This window comes from Excalfactoria chinensis, chromosome 8, assembly GCF_039878825.1.
Source record: "Excalfactoria chinensis isolate bCotChi1 chromosome 8, bCotChi1.hap2, whole genome shotgun sequence".
Lineage (NCBI taxonomy): Eukaryota > Metazoa > Chordata > Aves > Galliformes > Phasianidae > Excalfactoria > Excalfactoria chinensis.
The window spans coordinates 7,258,515-7,281,151 of NC_092832.1; the positions used below are offsets into that span (position 1 = coordinate 7,258,515).

The 22,637-nt window shown below is 40.1% G+C and overlaps 1 protein-coding gene across 2 annotated transcripts in view; it reads right to left on the bottom strand.

Moving 5' to 3' along the window:
* CRB1 (crumbs cell polarity complex component 1) overlaps positions 1–22,637 on the bottom strand; it is a 90,396-nt gene that overhangs the window by 20,382 nt on the left and 47,377 nt on the right. For both annotated transcript variants that reach the window (XM_072343163.1, XM_072343162.1), the window contains 5 exons: positions 9,713–10,666; positions 5,964–6,514; positions 5,367–5,532; positions 2,313–3,216; positions 1,015–1,143 (listed from right to left, as the gene is read on the bottom strand). In XM_072343163.1, coding sequence (XP_072199264.1) covers positions 1,015–1,143; positions 2,313–3,216; positions 5,367–5,532; positions 5,964–6,514; positions 9,713–10,666 — 2,704 coding nt within the window. The remainder of the gene's footprint in view (positions 1–1,014; positions 1,144–2,312; positions 3,217–5,366; positions 5,533–5,963; positions 6,515–9,712; positions 10,667–22,637) is intronic.

Genomic DNA, 22,637 nt, shown 5'->3' on the forward strand with positions numbered 1-22,637 from the left:
GTGGGTGGAAATGTTCATTTCATCCATCCTTTATGGCTTACTGTACAGGTTCCACAAAGTCAGTGAATTAATCTGATTTTGAAAGAATGAAAACCATTTGTTGAAAACTGCTTTGTGTTTGCAAAGCCAGCACAGCTCGGTCCTGTTGAACATTTGGATACTGTGCTGCAATGTAATGTTAATTGCACTGCAAGCAAATCAGTTTTCTGTTTATGTTCTGTGTACCTTTTCTTACTATTCAGAAAGTTGCCATTACTTCAGGCCGTCTTATGACTGGGATGATGTCCTCTTATGTTTTTAGAGCACCTGATGCACTGAGACCTTCAGGCCTCCCTGCTGCAGAGGTGTTTGTAGAGAATCAAGTAAGCGGTAAGTGATTGTGCAGCAACCTGCTACAAGATACAAACTGGGAAGGATGACGGCCCCTTCTCTTTCATACTATAATATGCAAGAAATACTTCTCAACTTTAATTTTAAATAGCAATTCTGTTTTCATATTTTGGCGTTCAGTAAAGAAAATAACACCACCACATATTTCATGTCATGTTATCCCTGTAGAATAGACTGTATATTTATAATGGATACGTGTGGAAATAGAACAGCTTGGCATATTTATGTGTCTGTGCATTCTGATTTTTACGTATATACGAATAGGATTTGTGCGTTTATGTGTTTCTATGTATAGAAAAATAACTCTCAATTGCCTGTATACAACATTAGTGTTTAATTCAAAGAGCAGGAGGTGTATGGCACCTGATTAAGAAATAAAGGCTTGTGCTGGCATTAGTGATGCTGTACTGGACTGACCCTTGCTGAGTTAATTTGTAATTTTTACCTGAGTAAGACTGTTATACATTCAGGCTCTGCAAGGCGCTCTGGCAAAGAACTATTACACTTGAAAACCAGCTTTTTTTCTGTATTTCTGCAGGAGGGTAATTTCCCTATAGATGGCACACCCTACAACCTTTTGGAATGACTTTTGGAAGAACTGTCCCATACATTGAAGTATCTCACCGTTCTCCAGCAAATCCTGGCAGGCACGCACAGGCCATCTTGCCTCCAAGATCAGTACAGTTGCCGTAATTATAACAGGTGAGATTTCTGTCTTCATTCCCACAAACCGTATAAGGTAATCTTCGATACCTAGATAAATAGGAGGGCAACAATAGCTGTTATTTGCTCTTTCCTTGTTCACTTCTGGATGTCTTGTGTTCTTCCTCTGAGTCTAGTCCATTGCTTTAGAGGAAAATGTTTAGGTCTACTTTGCAGATTTGTTGTTTGAACAAAGGACTTACCATTGCTAATCTCTGAACAATTAGAGCTGCGCTCCTGTTGGCAAATACCATCCAATGCAAACAGGGGAGGTATCATATTTTACCCATGGATGAGCACATAGTTCTGGAGCTGCACACAGAACTTGTGCCTCCCTGGTTCTCTCCCTTGTAGGGAAGCCCATGCCGGTGTGCAGTCAGAGGCCAGGTGTCTGGGGCTGGTCATGTCTGCATGGTGCAGGATGGACTGGAGAGGTTGTGGTGCCAGCATTACACAAGGACAGAGCTTGTGTCTGGGGCTGCACAGTGTGCAGATTCCTAGTAGCTGTAGCTGTAGAAATTAGCTGTTTTACATCTTTGCCCTCTCAGAAGGGAGCAGTGTACAATATGCAGAGAAGGGCAAGTGAAGGGGAGAGCCTGCACCCCTCACAGTGGAGTGGCTGGGAGAGACTGCAAGCAGTACACTGAGATCAGCAGAGGTGATGCATGGAGTGGGCAGTGTGGTGCCACAGACAGAATTGGGCTAGGAGAAGCCTAGAAGGAAAAGACACACATAGCAAACATTCTATGGGTGGGGAAAAAAAGCTTTCTACAAATTCTTCTGTACTTGTTTCTCTTACCCACACATTAAGACCTTCACTAGTTGTTGTGAAGTTTCAGTGATTCAAAACCTTTTCAGGATCCTTGCAGTTCATCTATCTCAGCTGTCCAGCTGACTTGCAATGCTGCCACTGAGGAGCTGTATGACTCAGGCTGGCAGCAGAGCTCTGCCTTGCTCCCCACCTCTCCATAATCTGCCATCTGTCCCCATCTGAGCTGGTGCCTCTCTCTTATTCATATCTAACTGATCTCTATGGCTTTCTGTACTGCAGACTTTGTACATCAATTCTTCAGACACAATTAGCATACAGGTATCTCATAAAGTATAGGTATATAAAGTACAGCTCATTAGATGTGCATTTAAATGGAAGCATCATTGGTGTAATAATCTCTCAGATGAGACCCGAAAAAAATCATATGGACCTACCTAGTCTGTATTACCTGCAAAGCTTTCCAGTAAAGTTACCAGCACACAGGCATGAATATCCATTAATCCCATCTATGCAGGTGGCCCCATTTGCACACTGGTGGCCACGGCAGTAGTCTATGTCCTCTTCACAGTTTAACCCTGTGTAGCCCGGTTCACAAACACACTCATAAGAGCTGATCCCATCTGTGCAGTTTCCATGAATGCAGGGGTTGGAGGAGCACTCGTCAACGTTGGTCTCGCAGTGGGTGCCCACCCACCCTGGGGGACACACGCAGCGATAGGAGGTGTACAAGTCTTCACACGTCCCCTGGTGCATACAGGGCTCTGAGCTGCAGGCATCCTCCTGCAAGCAGCCCATAAGAACAGGGTTTGCAGATATTTTGAGAAACTGTTCTTCTTGAGGTTTTTTAGTCAGGATGTCAGCATTTTCAAAGTAGGAGAGGTAAATGCCACTGATTTCTATGGTGCTCATGCATCCTCGCAGGCCATCCAAATTGTCAAAAGCCTTGTCAGCCACATGGATGTCTGTCTCTTCTCGTAGAAAGTTGAGACTTCCTGTAGCAGTTGTACTGGTTACAGTGTCCTTGTTATCAATATTCATGTGCCACCTCGAGAAGTGAGACAGGGGCTCCACCATGGACACCATCACTTGGTGCCACTTCCCATCACTCACAGTCAGAGAGCTAGTGAGGGTCAGCATGTAAAAGTTGTTGCCACTTTGCAGTTGGAAGACGAGTTTGGAGTTGTGAATGCTGATGATAACAAACTCAGGCTCCTTCTCTGCATACAGCAGTATCACATTTGTGTCCCTAGTTCGAAAGCCAAACACGATATTGGTGAGGTCTCCACTGATTTTCCCATTGCTTCTGTAAAATATAGCACTGCTTCGGCCACTAAACACTGCGTTAGCAAGACCTGTGCAAAGACAAGAAAAACCAGGCCAGCTTTAAACCAGTCCACCTGGACAGTATCTCTTCAGTGCCCCATGATCCCCATCACTGAAGTCCTTTTGTTTCTACTGAAAAGCAATCCAATGCCATCAGTGCCCCAGTTATTCTTCCTTGCCCCTTACTGCTGTACAGGTGACAGGGCAGTGCTACATGCAACTCTAATCCTAAAGCTTCCAGCTCATTTCCCTTTAACAAGGGAAGGAGGACAGTAACCCTGACCCAATGACTCTGGCCTTATTTACTGTAATGTAAATCAGAATTAGGTCTACTAAAACCAATGAGCTAATCCGTGTACGCAAGTGTAGATAAGAGTTAAACCTTGCTGCTTCTTGTGAGGGTAGCCCAGAATAAGCTCTCAGCAAAGAAATAATAGTTAAAGACCAGGCTACCATACCCAGTGGTGCTGCACTGGTTTGCCTCGGGCGCTGATGAGGCTCAGCAGCTTTGTACAGGCTTACAGATGTAGCCAAATTTGGCTTACATGACTGCACTGAGATTTTCTAAATGGTATTTGGGAGGAGGATTTTACTGTCATTTGTGCCACTGAATAGAAGTTTTGGTTTTTCTTTGACTTTCCCTGTATCAGCTTCTCATAGAAGCTTTCTCGCTGTCTGTGTTTCTTCTTGTGTGATTTGGGGGTGTGTGTGTGTGGGTTTCTCTTGTGTGTGTGTGTGTTTTATGATTAGGTTTTGGTTTGTTTTTTTGATTTATTATTTTTTTTTATATAGTTGGAGTTCATGTTTACCTAAAGTGCAAAAGCGAACTGTGCTGATTCTAACTATCTCAGTGAAAACAGCACCATATTGATCTGCATGCAAACTGCCCATGATAGAAATCTTCTGCTGACAAGCCTTCTCATTCCTAAGAATAAGGCATTCTAACAGACTCTGTGTATATTTCTTTTCCTTCATTGCATTGTTAGGAATTTTCTTTGTTAGCAAAAAGAGGAAGTTTTGCTTCAAAATCCCTACTTGCTTCTTACATTCAGCTCCAGTTGACGGTGGTAAAGAGAAAGAAAGAGAAGGAAAGATGTGCAGGGTGGCTAATGTTCAGTCAGCTGATGGCTATCAGTTTTCATACAAATAGACCACTTGGCATGCAAGTGCTTCTCCCCAGGATACTAATTTAATAACTGTATGGCTGATGTTAAGGTGACTTTCTACAAAGATTATTAACATTGAAGAAAATCAAGTGATGCAATTTATGTCACGTAGCTTTTATCTTCAGGAGGATGGAGAACATCCTCAGGCTGATCCAACATTGGATGTCTTCCTATCTCATTGCAGCAGAGGGGCATGGGGTACACTTGCAGTCTGGCAATATAGTGGTCTATTCTACAACTTTGACATTCTCTCTGGGATAAGTCAAAGCAAAGGCTATGTAAATATCAGTGCCTGCATCATTAGGTCTCGTTGAAAATTTCTGAGGTCGATATGGCAGGATATTTTCATTCATATAACTTACAATTGATATTATTATCATTATCTCTGTTATTATAGGGGATGCTCCGAAAGTAATGCCTCTAATTTTATTATATTGGCCAGTGATGTCAGAGGCAGATGGTGGTGGTATGACAGTAGGAGTTGAACCTTCCTGCCAATATCCCATCACATTTTTTTCCTGCTCAGCAGACAGCAGCAGAGAGGAAGTCTGACAAAATGGTATCTGATATGGAAGTGTATAGGAAGCAAAGATGTGTCACTGAATTTCTCCATGCAGGAAAAAAATGGTACCTACTGACATTCACTGATGCTTGCTGAACATTTATGGAGACCAAACAGTGAAAGAGTGCAGTGATGGGGTGATGCATTTCAGCAGCAGTGACAGTGACAGAGGGTCACCTCCACTGGTGCAGATGTTCACAAGCGCAGCATGCAGGCTCTTGTTTATCACAGGTGAAAATGCACAGCTACTGGTGGTGACTGTGTTGAAGAATGGTGCTTTGTAGGTGAGGATTTGCTCTCTTAAATACTGCAACTGTCCTCTTCGTAGCTGTTGTCATTTCCATTGAAATAAAATAGGAGGCATTACATTCAGAGTTTTAAGGAAATACTGGTGAAAATTTCACTTGTTTCTAATTTCCAAAGATGATGGGAATAACTGCAATTTACCTACATTCAAATCCTTGGTGCACCAGCTTGCACTGTGCTTCATGAGGACAGGGCCCAAGCTCACACCATTTCACTTCCTCGCAAGCTTTCCCTGCTGTGTTAGGGGGGCATGTGCAAGTGAAGTCATCCCAGATTGAATAGCATATACCACCGTTGTGGCAAGGACTGGACTGTGGGGAAAGAGAAGAGACAATCAAAGCATGAATAAATCTTGGTGGACTCACAACTCTTAAGAATGTAGGACTTTTTGTATAAAAGGAAAATTCTATTTAAATCCAATGGAAAGCAATAGAGATTAGTACTAAAGACTGAACAGAACATTTTAATAACTTGTGAACAATAGTATTGTAATCTTAAAATGTTCCCATTTTCTTCTACACCCATACATTTTGCTTGTGCTATCAATCATATTTATCATAACTTTGCTATATCAAAACATATCAAAATCTTCTCTTTCTGGCATCTTTACCCATTTTGCTACAGTATTGTTACCATGATATATTGTACAAAAAGGTAGGGTCTTGGTTTTGGGGTGTTTTTGTTTTTTTTTTAATTACTCAAAATAAACACATGAAAGTGCTATGGAAACTGGCATTCTTACCTTGCAGAGGTTGTCACCACTGCAGCCTTGTGTGACATTGATCAGGGTTCGGTTAGTAAAAGAATTCAGTGAATCAGTGAGGGGGAAGAATTCCAGTGGCTGATTATTCACTCTTACATCCTGGATGCAGCCTTTGAAATACCCGCCATTTCTATCAGTTTCTCTGTTGTCTGGTAGGCCTCCGATGTAAAGGAAGTCCTTGCTTTGGGTAGTTAGTACTGGAGTAGAAATAAAGCCTAAGTATTGAGAGGATTGGAATAATTCCAACATATTTGGTTCTATTTTTAATGTTATTAGGTAGAAATTTCCATCATTTATAGGATGTCTCCCTAATAACTTTCTGGAATTTGGAGCTAACATTGCGAGTTTCCCACCTTCCAAGTAGACTCTTACATAGAGACAGGTACTGTTTCTCAAAGCCAGTAACAAGCCAGAAGATTTGCGTGTTCGGACAAACATTGATATATTCAGATTTTCATTCTCAGTAGCATCAACAGAAAAAGCAGCATAGCCTGAGGAGTCCTCAGATCCAAATCGACCTGGAATGTACTCTTGGGATTAGCAACAGGAGAAAAGGTGAAAAAGGAAAGAAAGAGGAAAAATAAAATAGTTAGGGCAAAATGACAAAGGAACCGGTATAATGATCAAATAGCTACTTCTGATAATATGCTGTACTTATGGTAGTAAGATGTGCTGGTATTTATGGATGAATAAAGACTTGTTCTGGCCATAAATAGCTTCTATTCCAAAACTCCTGTCAGCTTCCATGGCTATAACATTAGGCCCCAGTACAAGACCAGATGTTATATTTTTGTGCACGGTTTTCCCCTTTATCATGCTCTGTGTGATACTGCGTTTGCAAATGGTTAAAGAAGGACAAATTTCTGCATTTTCCTGTATTGGTCATCAGAAAGATCACTTTGAAAAGAAGCTAGTTGCTTTGATCCTCTGATGACAAGGGCAGTTTACTTACTTCTTGAACTTCATTGATTTTTTATGTTGCACTGTCAAAAAGCTGCTTGGCAAAACCCTCATGTGTAAAACTTACAGATAGCACACCTATTTTGTCTTGCACGGGTTTTTCAATAGATTCAGTAAGCTCTAATTCGAGTTCTGCTCATTCCTGAGTGCTTATAATGCTACTGTGTCACGGGCGAAAAATGAGCTAGGATTGAGCGAGCCTTTTTATTTTTTTGCTCTTATCAATTAAAATGATTAAACCAAAACCATCTGTCTCTCTGCCTTACTCTTTATTTTCAGTAATGATTCTCAGACTCGTAAGGATATAAAATATGTAGTCCAAAGCGTATTTTATTCTGATGAATCATCTCGTTAAAGCACAACAAAGTGTTTCTATTTTTACACTTCACGTTTCATGATCTTGTCCTCGGTATTACAGACTTCCTGCTTGAACACTTTCAAGAGCTATTTTTTAATATATCAAATTCATAGAAAGAACAAACCCAGCATTTTTTTGTTGTTGATTGAATGCTCACATAGCTGAACAGTCGGTTTCCTTTTGTGCAGCAGAACTCCTGGAGTGAGACCTCATAGGCCAAGTTGCTGCATGAAACACTGCTATTTAAAATCTACTGTGTTAAAAAGAGCCATGAAAACAGGGTGCTGAATGTGAAGACCCTTTAATAATCATGCTGCACTACTACGTGGCACAGTAGTAATATTTGGCAATAGGAATAAATCCCTTCATTGTTCTTAAACAGTTTCATAAATCAAATTTCAACAATTTTAGTACTAAGGGTAACGTTGCCTCTGTTTCTAAATCTGCTTGCTGAAAACTCTGGCGTGTAGAAATAATTATTTGTTGAAATGGGTGTTTTGAGGCCTGAAACCTCTTCAGATGGTGCCTTCTTGGTAAGGTAGAGCTACAGACTGAACCATGTTTTCATATGGGTAAAAATAAAATTTCTGCTGGAATTAGTTACTATTCATTATCAAAAAAAGGTATTTCACGTTTGCAATTATTTTGTTGTATTTCTATTTATAAATATGTATATATACATGTGATATATATATATATGCATATATATGTATATATATATATCATCAGTCTGATCTTCTGCTTGATGAGATGGCTAGCATCACCTTGGTCAGTATTAACCTCTTGGGTTGCAACATCTGGATGTTGATCAAAATGAGTCAACATCTGTTTGTTATTTTGTGTATGTAGAGAAAATATTGCCTCTTGTCAATTAAATACTTGGCAGCAACTGTTCTTCAAAAAGACACTAGCATTTCTTATATTATCCTTTGCCACACGTCTCCTCCACTCTGCCTTTTAAGCAACCTGCCACGATCTTTTAAAAATGGCATATATCTTGAACCTATGTATCAAAGTGGCACGGTGCCATGAATTGCAAAGAATACTGTGGTCAGAAGAGAGGAGGGGAAAAAAAGGAAAAAAAAAAAGAAAAAAAAAAAAAGCTTGCTTTCTAATCATTCTCAACAGTTGTAATGCCAGCATAAGCCTCTCCTGGCCCTGACTGGTTTTAATTTCACTTCATATAAGGAGGCCAACATATTTACCAGATGTTGTCCTATACTCCAAAGTTGCTTTCCAAACCTTTGGATAAATTACAGCTAGACTTCAAAGAAGTCTGTTACAATTACCTCTCAGACTTTGTCATTTTGCAATAAGGGGAAAAAAAACACTATTGAAAAGTATTGATACCTATCAAGTATAGCATACAAAATGAAACTGTCTTTAAACATTTTGAAGTGCATTTCAAGCCACAGCTTTCTGCAGCAGTGCCTCCAGCAAGCCCCTGGGCCCAGCCATTCAGCTGCAGTAAGGCAGAGGACTGCCCTGGTTGCAGTGTGCCAGTGCTCACCAGTAGAGTCTGTACTCATCTGACCACGGTGCTGTTGGTGCTCCTGAGATGTGCTTTATTCAGCTCCAGGGGGTTACTCACTGCTGCTCCAGCACGGATGTGGGACAGCAGGGGACCTGCTGGTGTCCTCCTGCTTTGTCTCAGCCTGTGCTTAGAACCATCACTTGTAGCAGGGAATGCGCTACAGGCACTGCCAGCTATTGAATCCCTGCTTTGCTGCCTGTGAGGCTGTATTCTGACATGTGCTCTTCTGCTCACTAGGACACAGGCATGTCTCCCTCTGGCCCTCAGCAGCTATCTGGTAGAGCAGCCTTCGTTAGTTGCAGCCTGGAGCTGTGCGGGACCTGGCTGAGATGAATGGCCTCTGAGGACCTGGCTGCTCCTCAGGCTAATCAGATTAAGTTAATAGGATAATCTCGTTCATTTTGTAAAATTGGAATCTGTATTTATTCTTTTTAACTTGCAGTGCTTTGCTGGCCTTTCATGGCCTTAAACGAGTTTCTTTATGTCAGCCAAGAGAGGATAAAATTCTGAAAGAATGCTTTGAAAATAAGACTTTGACTCCAAGTGACTCGGTTGCTTTCTAAATTTTACTCAGAGTGCATAACCTCCTGTGAACTGCAGTTTTCCAGAGTTTATGGAGTGCCAGGAGTGCTAAGAAGATTTAAAAACTGGATGAGTAGAATCCCCTAGTTCGGCCTGACTTTTTGTCAAGCTGAAAAGCAGCCTTCCTGGAAAATAACTAGAAAATAATGAGCATGTGCTACTGCTAACCTCTCATGCCTTCTTACCAGTGGGCAATAAGTTCCAGAGATCCCTAGGGTCACACTGGTTCATCACTGAGGCCAGCTTATGTTTTCAACACCCCCTGACAGCGCTGATGGCATCGCATGCTCTTACCTGCTGTGCAGCTCGGCCCCGCATACGGCCGGTAGCAGTCACAGTGGTAACTCAGCCACAGGTTGGAACAGCGGCCCCTGTTCTGGCAGGGGTGGTTCTCACACCAGTCCTTCTTCCTGCATCCTGTCTCGACGTTTAAAGAGGATTCAGGTGATGCATTCTCTGGAGTAATAACATTCAAGTCTATTTCAATATCCTGAAGACAGCCTACAAATGAAGGTGTAGAATGTATATTACTGATGTTAAGCTGAGAGCTGCTGCTAATGTTCCCCACTGGTAAGCTGCCCAAAAATGTGCTCTGAAATGCAAGCCTCACGTGATCATTATCTATCATAGCAGAAGTTTTATTGACACATGATTCTGCACAAGAGCTGTCAAGTAAATTAAGAGTAACAGCTCTTGCCAAGGTTACCTCCACTGAATGCCATTCTCCATCACTGACATTATGTGAAATATGCAAAAGAGCCCGTGGCTGGTTTTTGACTTGCACGGACAAATGTAAGTAGCCATTCAGTAACTCCAGCTTCACAAATGTGTCTTTCTCCCCTCGGTAAAACAGAAAGGCTGTCGGTTGCACAGTCTGAAACCTCAGGTTTATATTATAGGAAGATTCCTCTTTAGTGGTTGTGGGATTCTTCAACCAAAGGAAACCATTTCCTTGAAAAGAAAATGTAGTTACAGTTTCACAGTGTATTCCAGTATATCCAGGTGAGCATATGCAGCTGAATCCGTGATGGCCATTTTTTAAATGTGGGATGCACATTCCATTATTTTGGCATTGTTGATCATTACAGCCATGGAGGATTTCTGTGCAGTTCCAGCCGCCGTAAAATATCCCTTCTTTGTCTGCAGGTGGGCAATGGCAAGTGTAATTCCCAGGAAGGTTCTCACAGATGCCACCATTTTGGCAAGGGTTCGTGTGACATTCATTGATGTCTTCATCACAGTGAGTACCTGAAGAACAAAGAATTAGACATTCTGGATTGAGCAATTAGAGCCCAGAAAGGTGTTTTTTAAGAACACGTGCTCTGTTAAATCATCTTTAACTTAAGAATGATATTCACAGATGGAGCAGGGAGCTGCTGGAGCTTGACCCCGCATTCTATCAGAGATCTGGGTAACATGCAGCCACGTGCACCACATCCACAACGAATGCGCAGTTGTCACAATTCAGGTGTAGCTGCATACTGTAGTTTTTCACAAAGGGACAATAGATCTCACATCTCCTAAAAAAAGGAAAGCAAAGGTGAGTTCTGGCCCACCAGCTATGACCGCAGACTGAGAGGAGAATTCACATGAGGATGTGAGAGAAGCAGTTGGAGGGATCTGAATCTATGTGATCCAGAAAAATATTCCTGGTATTGTGTATCTACAGTGGAATGTTCTTTACTTCTACTATTTTCAAACTATAAAGTAAGAAAAGAGGAACAGAGCATCTTCCCAAATGCCCCAGGGCTGGCGATTAAAGCATGAGTGACACAGCTGCCTATTTCCCTTTCTCTCAGATAGCACTTGGTTTCTGGTATACAGGGTAAAAGGAGAGCTCCTCATCTTGCCTTCACTGCGATTCGATAGGTTGTGACCCAAGCACATATACTGGGTCAGGCTGCACAAAGGAAGACAAATCTGTTTGTCTTGTAAAACTCATCAGCTTATCCCTCTGGACTACTGACCACCTACCTACAAAATGGTAATTATAGTAACTTTTCTCAGGAGCACTCAAGTGACCAATAAGCATGAAATGGATCAGGCAAAACATGTTTCTTATCTTGAAAGCATTCAAAATATCCAACTGCTTTTTTGAAAATTTATGCCAAGTACAACCCTTAATAGCTTCACTGCTCTAGAGAAGAATATGAAATAGCAGCTTGAAAGATAACCGCACAAAGTAATTTGTAGGCATAATGATGCCTGTCCCTGAAGCAGAATTGCCTTCAGCAGCTCCTTGCTGGCTCACCATATGAGGTGCCTACAAGTTACATCAGTGGGTAAGACAAGACTCACAGAGCCACAGCCAGGTACTAGGCATCACACCTAGTTTTATGTACAAATTCACATAGAGCTTTATTTTTATAGCAAAATGCAGTTATTTTTTTCATGGAAAATTACAGAGCAGCATTCAGCCACAACGAATAGCTTCAGATAGCAGCAGATAAATGTATCTACTCAGGCTAATTCCCTGCCTGTCCACTTTATTCAATCACGGTTGTAACTAGACCCATATTAGAGAGAGGTAAGTTATGAGAGAGCCAGAAGGGAACTCAGAGTTGGCTGAGATTGTTTTAAAGATTAGGCAAAGCGAAGTGGTCACAGCACATATGTGAAAGGCCCTCTTAGCAGCGATCTTCCTCATTACAGCATTCTCCTTTATTATAGCATGCAGTTTCCACTTGAAGCCTCAGAGTATCAAACACCACCGTGCCCTCCCTGATCTGACAGCAGGGTTGTACCGCAGCAGCCTCTCTGCTTTCCAGCCAGGCTTATATTTATTCCAACATGAGATGTCTGTATACCTTAATGTGTAGTGGCATCTGGCAGAAATATGAATCATCAGGACTGACTTTCTCAAAGTGATGTGCACTTCTCAAACCTGTTCTGACTTGGGGCCAGAACAATGCCTGCTTTGCCCAGTTTGTGGCAATTTCTGTGTTAGCGACTTGTCCTGCTTTTACTGCTCTGGTATATGAAAAGTGAAGTCACCGTGAGCTGTTTCCTGTTTCAGTCAATGTTTTAGTACATCTCCTGCTTTGACATCCAGAGCAATGTGTCCACGGGTCTTGTGGACTGCTCGGTCTTACTGTGACAGCTGTAGAAATATGGGTCTCATTGGGTTTTTGTGTCAGAGAGAAAAATTAATTCAGCCTAAAAGCATTAGGATCAGGCTTGTACTTAGCTTTGCTTTTGAGCCTCAGAGTGATCGGGGCAAACATAAGGATTTATAGACTGGGGGCTCCTATTAAATCTTTCATAGAAAAAAATAGAAACCCGCCATTTAAGAGGATCAACCAAATGAATGGCATGCAGCGGTGCCTGCCCAGCTATTCTGCTGCTGCTTGTTCCACTCTGTGCACGTTTGTTTAGCATCTCAAGCCCCTGCAAGGCAGCACTTCTGCCTGCAGCCCATGCTCTGAGCCACACATTGTAGCAGGGACTTGTCCACAGACAGCTGAAACATGCATGGACCAAGCCCAGCTTCACAACGCAGTGTTAAGGGTCAGTGTTGTTCTCTACCTCACCAAATTAGAAGTAAAATTAATGAAAAGTTTCCATGAATGTGTTAAACTTGTATGGAAATTGCATACCTTTCTATCTTTAAATTTAGATAACACTTCTATAACACAAATATTGGTGTCTAACAAAGTCATAGCAGCTGTTTTTAAAACAGAGACATGCTTTTTTGGTTGTGTTATTTTCCCATAGAATGTGAATAACATCAGTTTCTAACTGCAAAGACAGTCACACAGCGTGACTTCATTATGTGCAAATTTCATAAGCATTTCAGTGTCAGAATACAAATGCTTATTTTTTGAGTAATTATGTTAATAATATGTTGTGAAATAATGATTTTGGAAGTACCTATATATGTATTGTTTGTGTATTCATATAAACACACATTGAAATGGCTGATATTTCATAATAGGATTAGCAGAAACATAAATATAGGTCGCGGCAAAAAGCAAGCAAACCATTTTTTCATATCAGGAATAAATAAATCAGCTGTTCTTACAAGTGGGTGGTTGATACTGCTTGTTATCTGCCAACTGCTAAGCAAGCAAAGACCACTGTCACTCAAGATAAAAGCACTCCAGATAAAAGGATTAGCCAATATTTATAGAACTGTATAAGCAGTTCACATAGCTCAGGCTGGAGGAGAAGCCAGCATGTAAAAGAATGAATTCTGAAAAGCAACTGTAAGGAACTGTTTTTTTCAGGGTTGCGTACATTTGCTCAGCTAAACGTATTTGTATTTTTAAAGTGAAATCATTCAGCATTTTCTCTTCCAAATATATTACATGCCCACTTAAAATTTCAGGGAAATATATTGTGAATATTTTTTATCCTATTTCTATAAGTAATTAGTATTTTTTCCCTCTGTGGAGTTTCACTTGAAACAGATGAAGCAGCCTTTTGACTCTGCGTTGCTTTTTTTCACCTACTACTGCTTCAAGGTAGCTGTAGTAGTAGCTGTTCTCTACCCGTTGATTTCTTAAACTTCAAATTTAGCAGAAAAGCTTTTCTTACAGAAGCAGAACGACAAAAGCAATTCTTCATGCATACCTCTGCTAAACGCTTCTAATTTCCCATTTCTACTAACGCTGTATAAAACTGTTACCCAAATTACACTTTTCATACGCACCTTCAGTTAGAAATTCCCTTTCCTTGACAATTAATAAATACCACGTAAGTACAAGCAAGCAGTCTGGACAGACAGATGTGACGTGTTCTATGCAGCCTAAGTGCACATACTAGTACACAAAAAGAAAATATTTACCTGTAAACATTGTCATTAAAGTGACGTAAACCTGTATCCTAGTTGCAACCATCTTTTTCTGAGGTAAAAAAAATTGGTTTAGCATTTATGCAGTCCACAGAGTAAGTTTCTGCAAAATTCAAAGCAGTTCTTGGTATAAAGGCGTCTGTTCCAGGATTAGCTTGCTCCACTTCTGTACCTGCTGATGTAGTCTGATGGTGTATTTTGCCCAAGCCAGATCAACAAGGCTTTAAGTAAGACTCATTAAAGTGCTTACGCAACAGATATGTATTCTACTTACATTCCTTTTCAGAATGCTCAGTCCAAGTATAACTGCACTGAACTTAGGTGGTGTTTCACTGAGAGCCACATTTTGAGGTTCTATTCAAAACTGATTTGTCCCTTTATATATTTTGATAGGATTTTTTCTTTTAAGGATGGTGTTTTCATTGGTTTCCAGGTGGTGCATAAAACCAGACCAATCTTTTTGCAGTCACTGTCATTCAGAAATCTACATATGTCCATAAAGGAACAGAAAGGCCTACAGCTTGTCTGGTTTCTTTGCTTTTGTAAAGTGTTTTTGTTCCACTGGCTTTATATGTATCACTTATTAGAAATCAGCGACTGCAGATTTTTGAATGTGCTGAAGACAGGAAAAAAAAACATTTATTGAAACATTTCTCTTCTTCAGCGAGACGTTTCGATTTGGCCCTAATTTAATGAATGAAAAATAAGTATAGAGCTTGGTAGATTGAAGTACTTCTGCCTGCGACAATAGAAATGGCTGACTTTCTCATATCACTTTATTTATATTATGAATTGCATAAAATATTGCTAGAGCAGTAACCCTGTACAGTTACTGGAATACTTACAAAGCAAGATAGCTGTTGCCCAGGTTTCTATTTATGCCATACAACTGACATATGACCACCTATGCGCTCAGATCTGATTTTTTTTTGCTAGTTTCCTATTTTAAAACCTCAACAACGGATCCTGAAGTCTCTTTCAGATTGTCTTACTTACTCCAGAATATAAAAATATCACTGATTGAGAAATCACCTCTGTGGTCACGAAGGTTTGATCAAGTTGTGGAAACTCCCAGGAAAATGTTTATTATTTTTTTGCAAACAGGTATTTTTCAACTCCTTCCCCTCCCTCAACTCATTTCTTCATTTATTAGGAGATTCCTGACTTCGTGTTAAGTCTGGTTGTAGGTTCACCAGAAGACCTGCACACAATATACAATTTTGGATTCAGTTAATCTATAGTGCAGGGTTATTTCCATTGTGGTGCCCAGAAAACTGCTTTTCCATCCAGCCTATGACGCAGAGTGATTATTCATATTATGAATTCAAATATCACAGAGGAAGGATGTCATCCAGACTCTTTGAAAGGTAAGTAACCAAATTTAAAGCAAAAGGAAGTAAATGTTGACAAGTTATTATGCAGGTACTGATCAGATGTCTTGTGCTGAAGCTCTAGCTGTAGCACTAATAATGCTTTTTTTATTATTATTATTTTGGAATTAACAAGAAAAATTTGGAGGTTCTCAGCCTCCTTTTACAACATGACACTGACAAATGTTCTGAGGTAAGATTATGAACATATGCTTTGTCACCAGGTTGGGGTAGACATTTATTACCACAGCTCAGTGACAACATTGAGTTGCTGACACTCTGAGAATGAAAAACCTCATACCAGGGTATTTAGCAAACTGCCTGAAGCCATGTCAGAACCATTAGCAGGTTATTTTGAACAAGTGTCATGAATAAGTGAGGTACAGGAGATGGCAGAGTCAAATAACCTACTCTAATTGCTGCAAGATCTTTAATAACAGTAATAGAAGCAGTATTTTCTTTGACAGCATTTTCATATGCTAAACAAGGAAACTAATCTATATAAAGCCACTATAAGCTGGGGGTAAAAACTGTGTCATCCCAACCAGAAATTAATTGTTGTTCTGCTGAGTATGGTTTGGGACTGTCCTATGTCTGCTCTAGTTATTTTCATAAAAATGTGGATGATGGAATAGAAAGTTTGCTTACTGAGTTGTCTGTTAAGGTAGATTTACAGAGAAAATTTGACTGTTTTAAAGAAAAGGATTAGCTTTGTAGATGAAATTAAGAAATCGGAGTGATGGTCTGAAAAGTGCTGGATTAGGCTGTGGAAGGACTAATTCAGCTTGTACAGTCCTGGTTCAGGATAGTCACCACTAAGGTGAAATAATCACACTTGTTTACAAAGTTTTGTTCATATCTTAGCAGGAACATCAAGTTCACTTGTAGTTCTACACTGCAAGGAAGGTTTGGATCAATTGGGAAGAGTTCACAGAAGAGTAATGAAAGTAATCATAGGTGAGTAGAGACCAAAAAAGTCATGCTATTCAAGACAAGAGGAGGAAAGGGGATGTGGTTACATGTTGTCTGTGATCACAATAAACAAGTCACACTGCATCAAGGGGATTCAAGTCAGATTTTAGGAAAATATTTCTAATGCCAGTAAGGCAGCAAACCCCTGGCATAAGATATTCTGCCATGGCCATCACATCTAGTTTGGGTCCTTAAAAATGGGTTAGTTGACAGAAGCACACAGTAAGGTATGGATCACAGATAGGCTGAACAATGTCTGCACTCCTATCCCTTCCCACTCTTTGTTTTCCTTAACTCTGTGATTTTCTTAAATCACAGCAGCTGAGCTGTAGGTGCATCAAACTGTTTATAAATACAGAGGTATGTATACGCATCTAGGTGTAAAATACAAATGGGAGTAAATGTTAGAGAAACTTAAATTGTAGTAAACCCTTTATGCTTTATGGGAGATGAAGATAAAGAGTCTGCAATAACACTTCTTCCACCTACATTTTATAGTTTAGGAAGTGCTTGTTACAAAATCCTACTTCAGGCAGAAACAACTATTTAAAGGGGGCTCATTAACACTGAACCCAGGGAAAAGATCTAGCAGTGCATATATTCTTCAGGCCTCCAGGTCTTAGCAGACAATCATGGAAATTCTAACTTTGCCACATCTATGCTGATAATTGCGAAGAGATAATTATTCTTTGCTGGAAGGTGGAAATGCACGTTCATTGCAAGGCAATAAATTGACCGTCTCCATGTCATCATAATTAAAATTCATGCTTCTGGGCATCAATCAATTGTCATGGAGGTCAGGAAGGAGGTTTTTCTCTTATGTACATCACGGTAGAGAAAGTGAGGGGTATTTAAATGGATTGTATTCTCCTATTTTCCTTCGGTTGGATACTGAACTTAATGTGACCAGTAATTTGACCTAGAATGGCAATTTCTGTTACCGTCTTAGCAGGAAAAGCTCATTTGAAATGAAAGGCACAACACAGAGCAGAGACAGAGCATATGGAAAACTGGATACTTTAAAACAGGAGGATAATAAGCATCTTAACATTGGGATAATTTGCACGTGATAACTTTCACACAGATCTCTAGTTTTGCAAAGTTACAAGACCTTGCTAGCTTCTCCTTTATTGCCGACAAATTCACTGTTCTGCTTTTTTCCTCTTGCCATTTGAAATGTACATATGAAATTAATACTGGTTAGGAAAAAAAACATTAAAATAGAAATAGAGCGCAATGACTTGGCTTAATCATTAAATATGTCACTCTAGCTGAGGAATATGGAATTCATAATGCGCCACGTTCAGCATGGCATGCTGTAACTTAATCCTTTCAAATATTGCTGGCCTGAACCTTCGTAGACTAGTTTGAATTTTCAGTAAAAATGCTTTCCTTTTTAAAGCAGTTATGAAGCCCAATCCCTTAATCTGTTCAATCATTAAAGTTTTTTTTGAGAGCAGAAGTACTTGGAAATGTTTTTTCCACTTGTTTCATGTGTTTTGTCACACCTAAGGCAGTTTTCGTTCATTCATTCATTCAAAAAGAAAACCAACAAAGAAGCAACGCCACGTAAGCGATTAGTTGTTTAGTGAGATTTGGTGTGTTTGTTTTATTTTACAAATATTGGAAACAGCCGACCGATTTAAGCATTGGCTTTGGTTTCTGGGTAGATCGGGCAGCCTTTTCCACGTGCCTGCTTTGCAGTGCTCCGTATGCAAGGCTGTGTGAGCGGAACAGCCAGAGGTCAGAAAAATATCGCCTGCGAATGGCACGGGGCCATGTCCTAGACGGGCAGCATGGCAAAGCTGCTGCTTGTAGCCTACACCTTTGTCCCATATTTTGATTAACACAGCCGGCCATGTGGATCCAATTGTAGGATTAGGGTCTGAATCTGGAGTAAAGAGAAACATGGTGAAGAAATATGTCCCTGCATGGCACTCATTTTCCTTTAATTTCCCTATTTTTAGTCAGCTTTATATATCAGTAAAAGAAGCAGCTGCCGTTGTGGTTGACTGATGGAGGGAAGAATGAAAATGGAACAGTGGCAGCCTGGTTTTCCCAGGCAGCATCCTTCCTGAGCGGGGTTTCTGGCTGCACTAACGTGCATGCAACTCACTGATGTGAGCTAGGAAGGGCTGAAGGGAGGAAGGAGAGCAGCAACAGACAGCACAGGGTGTGTCAGACAGCAGTGGAGAACAGTGATAGATTAAAAAAGAAGGGCAAAGAAAAGAAGGAAGAAAAATTCCAGAGGAGAAAGATTATAGGGGTTAATAATAAGAAATAAATTTCTCACTGAGCAAGTAAGATTTTGGAGATTAAATGGCCAAGAAGGCGGGACATCCAGCCTTCCACTCAAAGAATGCTCAGGACATTCAGAAAATAAACTGGAAGGGTTAATGGGTTTCACAGAGTTTGATAAACTTATACCTGGTTATGTACTAGGTATTTGGAAATGAAGAAAGTTATTTCTTCTTGTACTTCCAGATTATTTTCTGTGTGTTCTGTTCAGGCATTTTTCATGCTCTACCTTTCAGAAGACAACTGCTGCAGTAAGATTTCTGAATTGAAATCATTAATTATCTGATTTGCATTTTTTGTAGACTCACGAGCTTGTACATTCAGATGATGTGTGTGCATTTGAACTGGAGTGTATCCAGAGGGATCTTAAAGCAACCAATACCTTTGAGTTGTTTAATTAGATCATACAAGGTCATGTTTCGTTGACTTAAAAATCTGTTTGGAGCATATGATTCACTCTGGAATTGGAAAACAAATGAATGTTCACCTCTACAAACATGTAAGGGCTTTAAAAGAGTGCTCGCTGTTGATGAACACTTCCACTGAGAAATGTGACTAGTCTCCCCTAAGAGGGATTTTCTACCTTGTCTCTTGTTGGCTGCTTCTATCTTGCTTTAACTGAGCTGGGCAAGCACAGCCACTGTGCTGCCTGGTGTGGTACAGCCTCTGCTTTGAAAATAGTCAGCCATCTGCAAGGTTTTAGTAAGACTAAAACAAGTCTCCACAATGCACAAAAGTGATTGTATTTACATAACTTCATTGTCAGTCAATATTAAGAGAATCTGGAAAAGCCAGCAAGCTAGAAAATCATAGTTTTAATTGGGCCCATAGAACTTAACTGGGGATGGAGAGCTGAGAACAGAAATACATAAAATACATATGTGTTAACATATACAGCATGTGTACACTGTGTGCATCTTAAGCTGTGTACAGAATAGCTGTATAAATTGTATAAGGATGATATTCGTTTATAGTTTGTAAAATTATGTTTCTCTGTTCCTAGGGGATGTATTTGTACATTCTTATCATTTTAAATGCAGAAGAACAATTATTCTACATCAAACTATTCACTTCTATGGTTTTTTATACAGCAATTACTCTGCCTGATGGATTTTCTTTCCTGTGTAAACAGCTGTGGCTTGCTATAGACTAGTAGTAGATGCAGAAGACCTTGGATTGCAAACTGTCATCAAATTCAATAGCAATGGAAATGGCAGGAGATCATACTCTTGACTTTTTCATTTGTCTTATTCCATGCAATGTTAGTTCTTCTGCAGTGTGAAAACTCACCTCGACAGCATTTAGGAATTGTTTATCCAAGATTTCATATATGTTTAATACATCCTGAAACTGGGAAGCCTGACATCTAAATAAGTGTCCTATTCACCAGGCCTTATAACCATCCCACTGGGAACACAATGGACTTTAGCTAAAATTGCATGAGCGTGCTGTGGACTTTTGGCCATCATTTTTAAGGATGACCTGATTCACGCTAGAGGTCCATGATTTAGCTAGTCTTCCTATTGTTGTGCAGATATACTTGAAATACATCATTTAAATCATTTTCTCTATTTGTTACTACAGCTAGTGATTGAACACAGTGTTCTGGCCTCACACACAGGCCTACTAACAGATTCTTTATCCTCTGCTAAGAAAATATGGTGCCCATACAACAGTGACCACAACCATAACAGTATTGATCATTATGATCCCCTGTAACAGTGTTGTGTTTCTAACACAGCCAGACTCTAAGAATCACAGCAGTGGGAGAGCAATCAGAACCAGATCCACCAAACCTACTTATAGCAGTTAATTATCAGCACAAATACAGTGTCAGCCAGAGAAAACATGCTTTCCTTAATCCATTTATTTCAAAAAATCAGCCAAAATCCTTTTCTAAGTAAATTCTTTTTATTTTTTCTAAATAAGGGTATAGACACCCAGATAATCAGCAAAATACTTGCTTATATTCTTTAAACTTATATAGCTGAAGAAATCAGTCAGAGTACCTAAACAGAAATAGTTTGTGCCTTATTTTATCCAGAGTTTATTTGAAACAGTGGAAATGGACAGACATAAGAATATTAGGTTTTATCACTTCTGTTCCTCCCACTGGCAAGCCCTGAATAATTAAGAGCTAAGTGCTACAGGGAACAATTTGTATAAAAGAGCCTTTGTGTAGCATATCACATAAAATTAATTTTGGTATTCGCTTTACCAGCTTATTTTTATTACTCATTGTCCAAATATGCTTTTATTTCCCTGGGAAGACAGTAGACCTGGGACTCATCAGTGATAAGTAATTGCCAGCAAAGTACAATTCTCCCAAGTCTGAACAAAGAAGAAGCACTAGTGATCAGTTTTTAGTTGGTGATGGATTAAACTGGGGTATGTACATGCATATACATACGTACATATATATATACATACATACATATGCATGTACATACACATATATAAAATCAGGAAGAGTGGTGGGTACATCAAAGGGTTGTGTTCCTATTCAGAGGAACCTCGAACCAAAGAAATGGGCAACCTTCAGAACCTTTGGAAGTTCAACGAAGGGAAGGGAAGTACAACGCCCTGCACTTGCTGAGGAGCAGCCTCATGCACCGAGCCATGCATCAGGCTGATTGGCTGCAATGCTGGCTCACATGTTGAATGGGATTCAGTGATGTGCTCTTGCAGCAAAGAGGACCAACAGCCTCCTGGGCTGAATTAGTACAAGAGCTGCTAGCAGGTAATGGAGGTGACCCTTTGCCTCTACACAGTATTTGTGAGATCACATCAGGATCCCCAGATAAAGAAGCAAGTGGAAATACTGGAACAAGTGCAGCAAATGTTCATGGAAATCTTTAATGGTTTGGAAAACATGTCTGAGAGAAAAGACTGGGAGAGTTGATGTTGTTTATCTTAGAGAGAAGGCTCAGGGGGATCTTCTCCGTGCATATAAATACCTGAAAGGAAAGGAGAAGACTCCATAGTAGAGCCTAGTGAAGACATAGTGTGCTTAAGCTTACACTGCTTTGAGCAAGGGGGTTGCATGAAATGATTTCAAGAGGTGTCTTCCACTTTCAAAATTCAAAGATTCAAAGATTTCAAAAAGAAATAAAGCTTTCCCCAACCTTCAGATGGTTTTTATCCTGGAGAAACCATCAACTGCTTGATCTTGCTGGCAATTAGTCTACTTAAGACCAAATCACATAAGTGTGAGAACCAGCTACAGTGATAACTTGCTTTTAAAAGTAAAATTCTGTATGTTGCATGCGACAGGAACAGGTGAGAAATCTGAGACATGGCTGTATGCTAAAAAATAAGAATGTTTGGATTCTTTAATCCCTTCACCCTGCATGTAGGCTTGGCAGTGTTAAATCAAGAAGGTTCAGAAGATTATATGTACATGACAGCCCTGGGGATTTCCATCATTGTGATTTTCCATCCAACTACTCGTTTTTTTGTGGGTTTTTGTGTTGTTTTTTTTTTTTTTTTTTTTGAAGATTGTAATGACCTGTGACAACCAAGCTTTATTCTCTGTGGAGTCTGACACTGCTTCTTTTTAATGGATCAGACAGTTTGTGATACATCAGTACAAGACACTTTCTTTCCCATGTCAACCTAGGGTACCTTTCCAATATTTCCCATCTGTGCTGACCTGTGTGATCAAGGGGTCGCGTCCTGAAGTCAAACCCAGAACCCAAACACTCACTTCTACCATGGGCCAGGCTATTAATGTAACCCATTTAATTTACATCAAGTTGGAACTTGACATTCAATTTCTCAGTCCAGA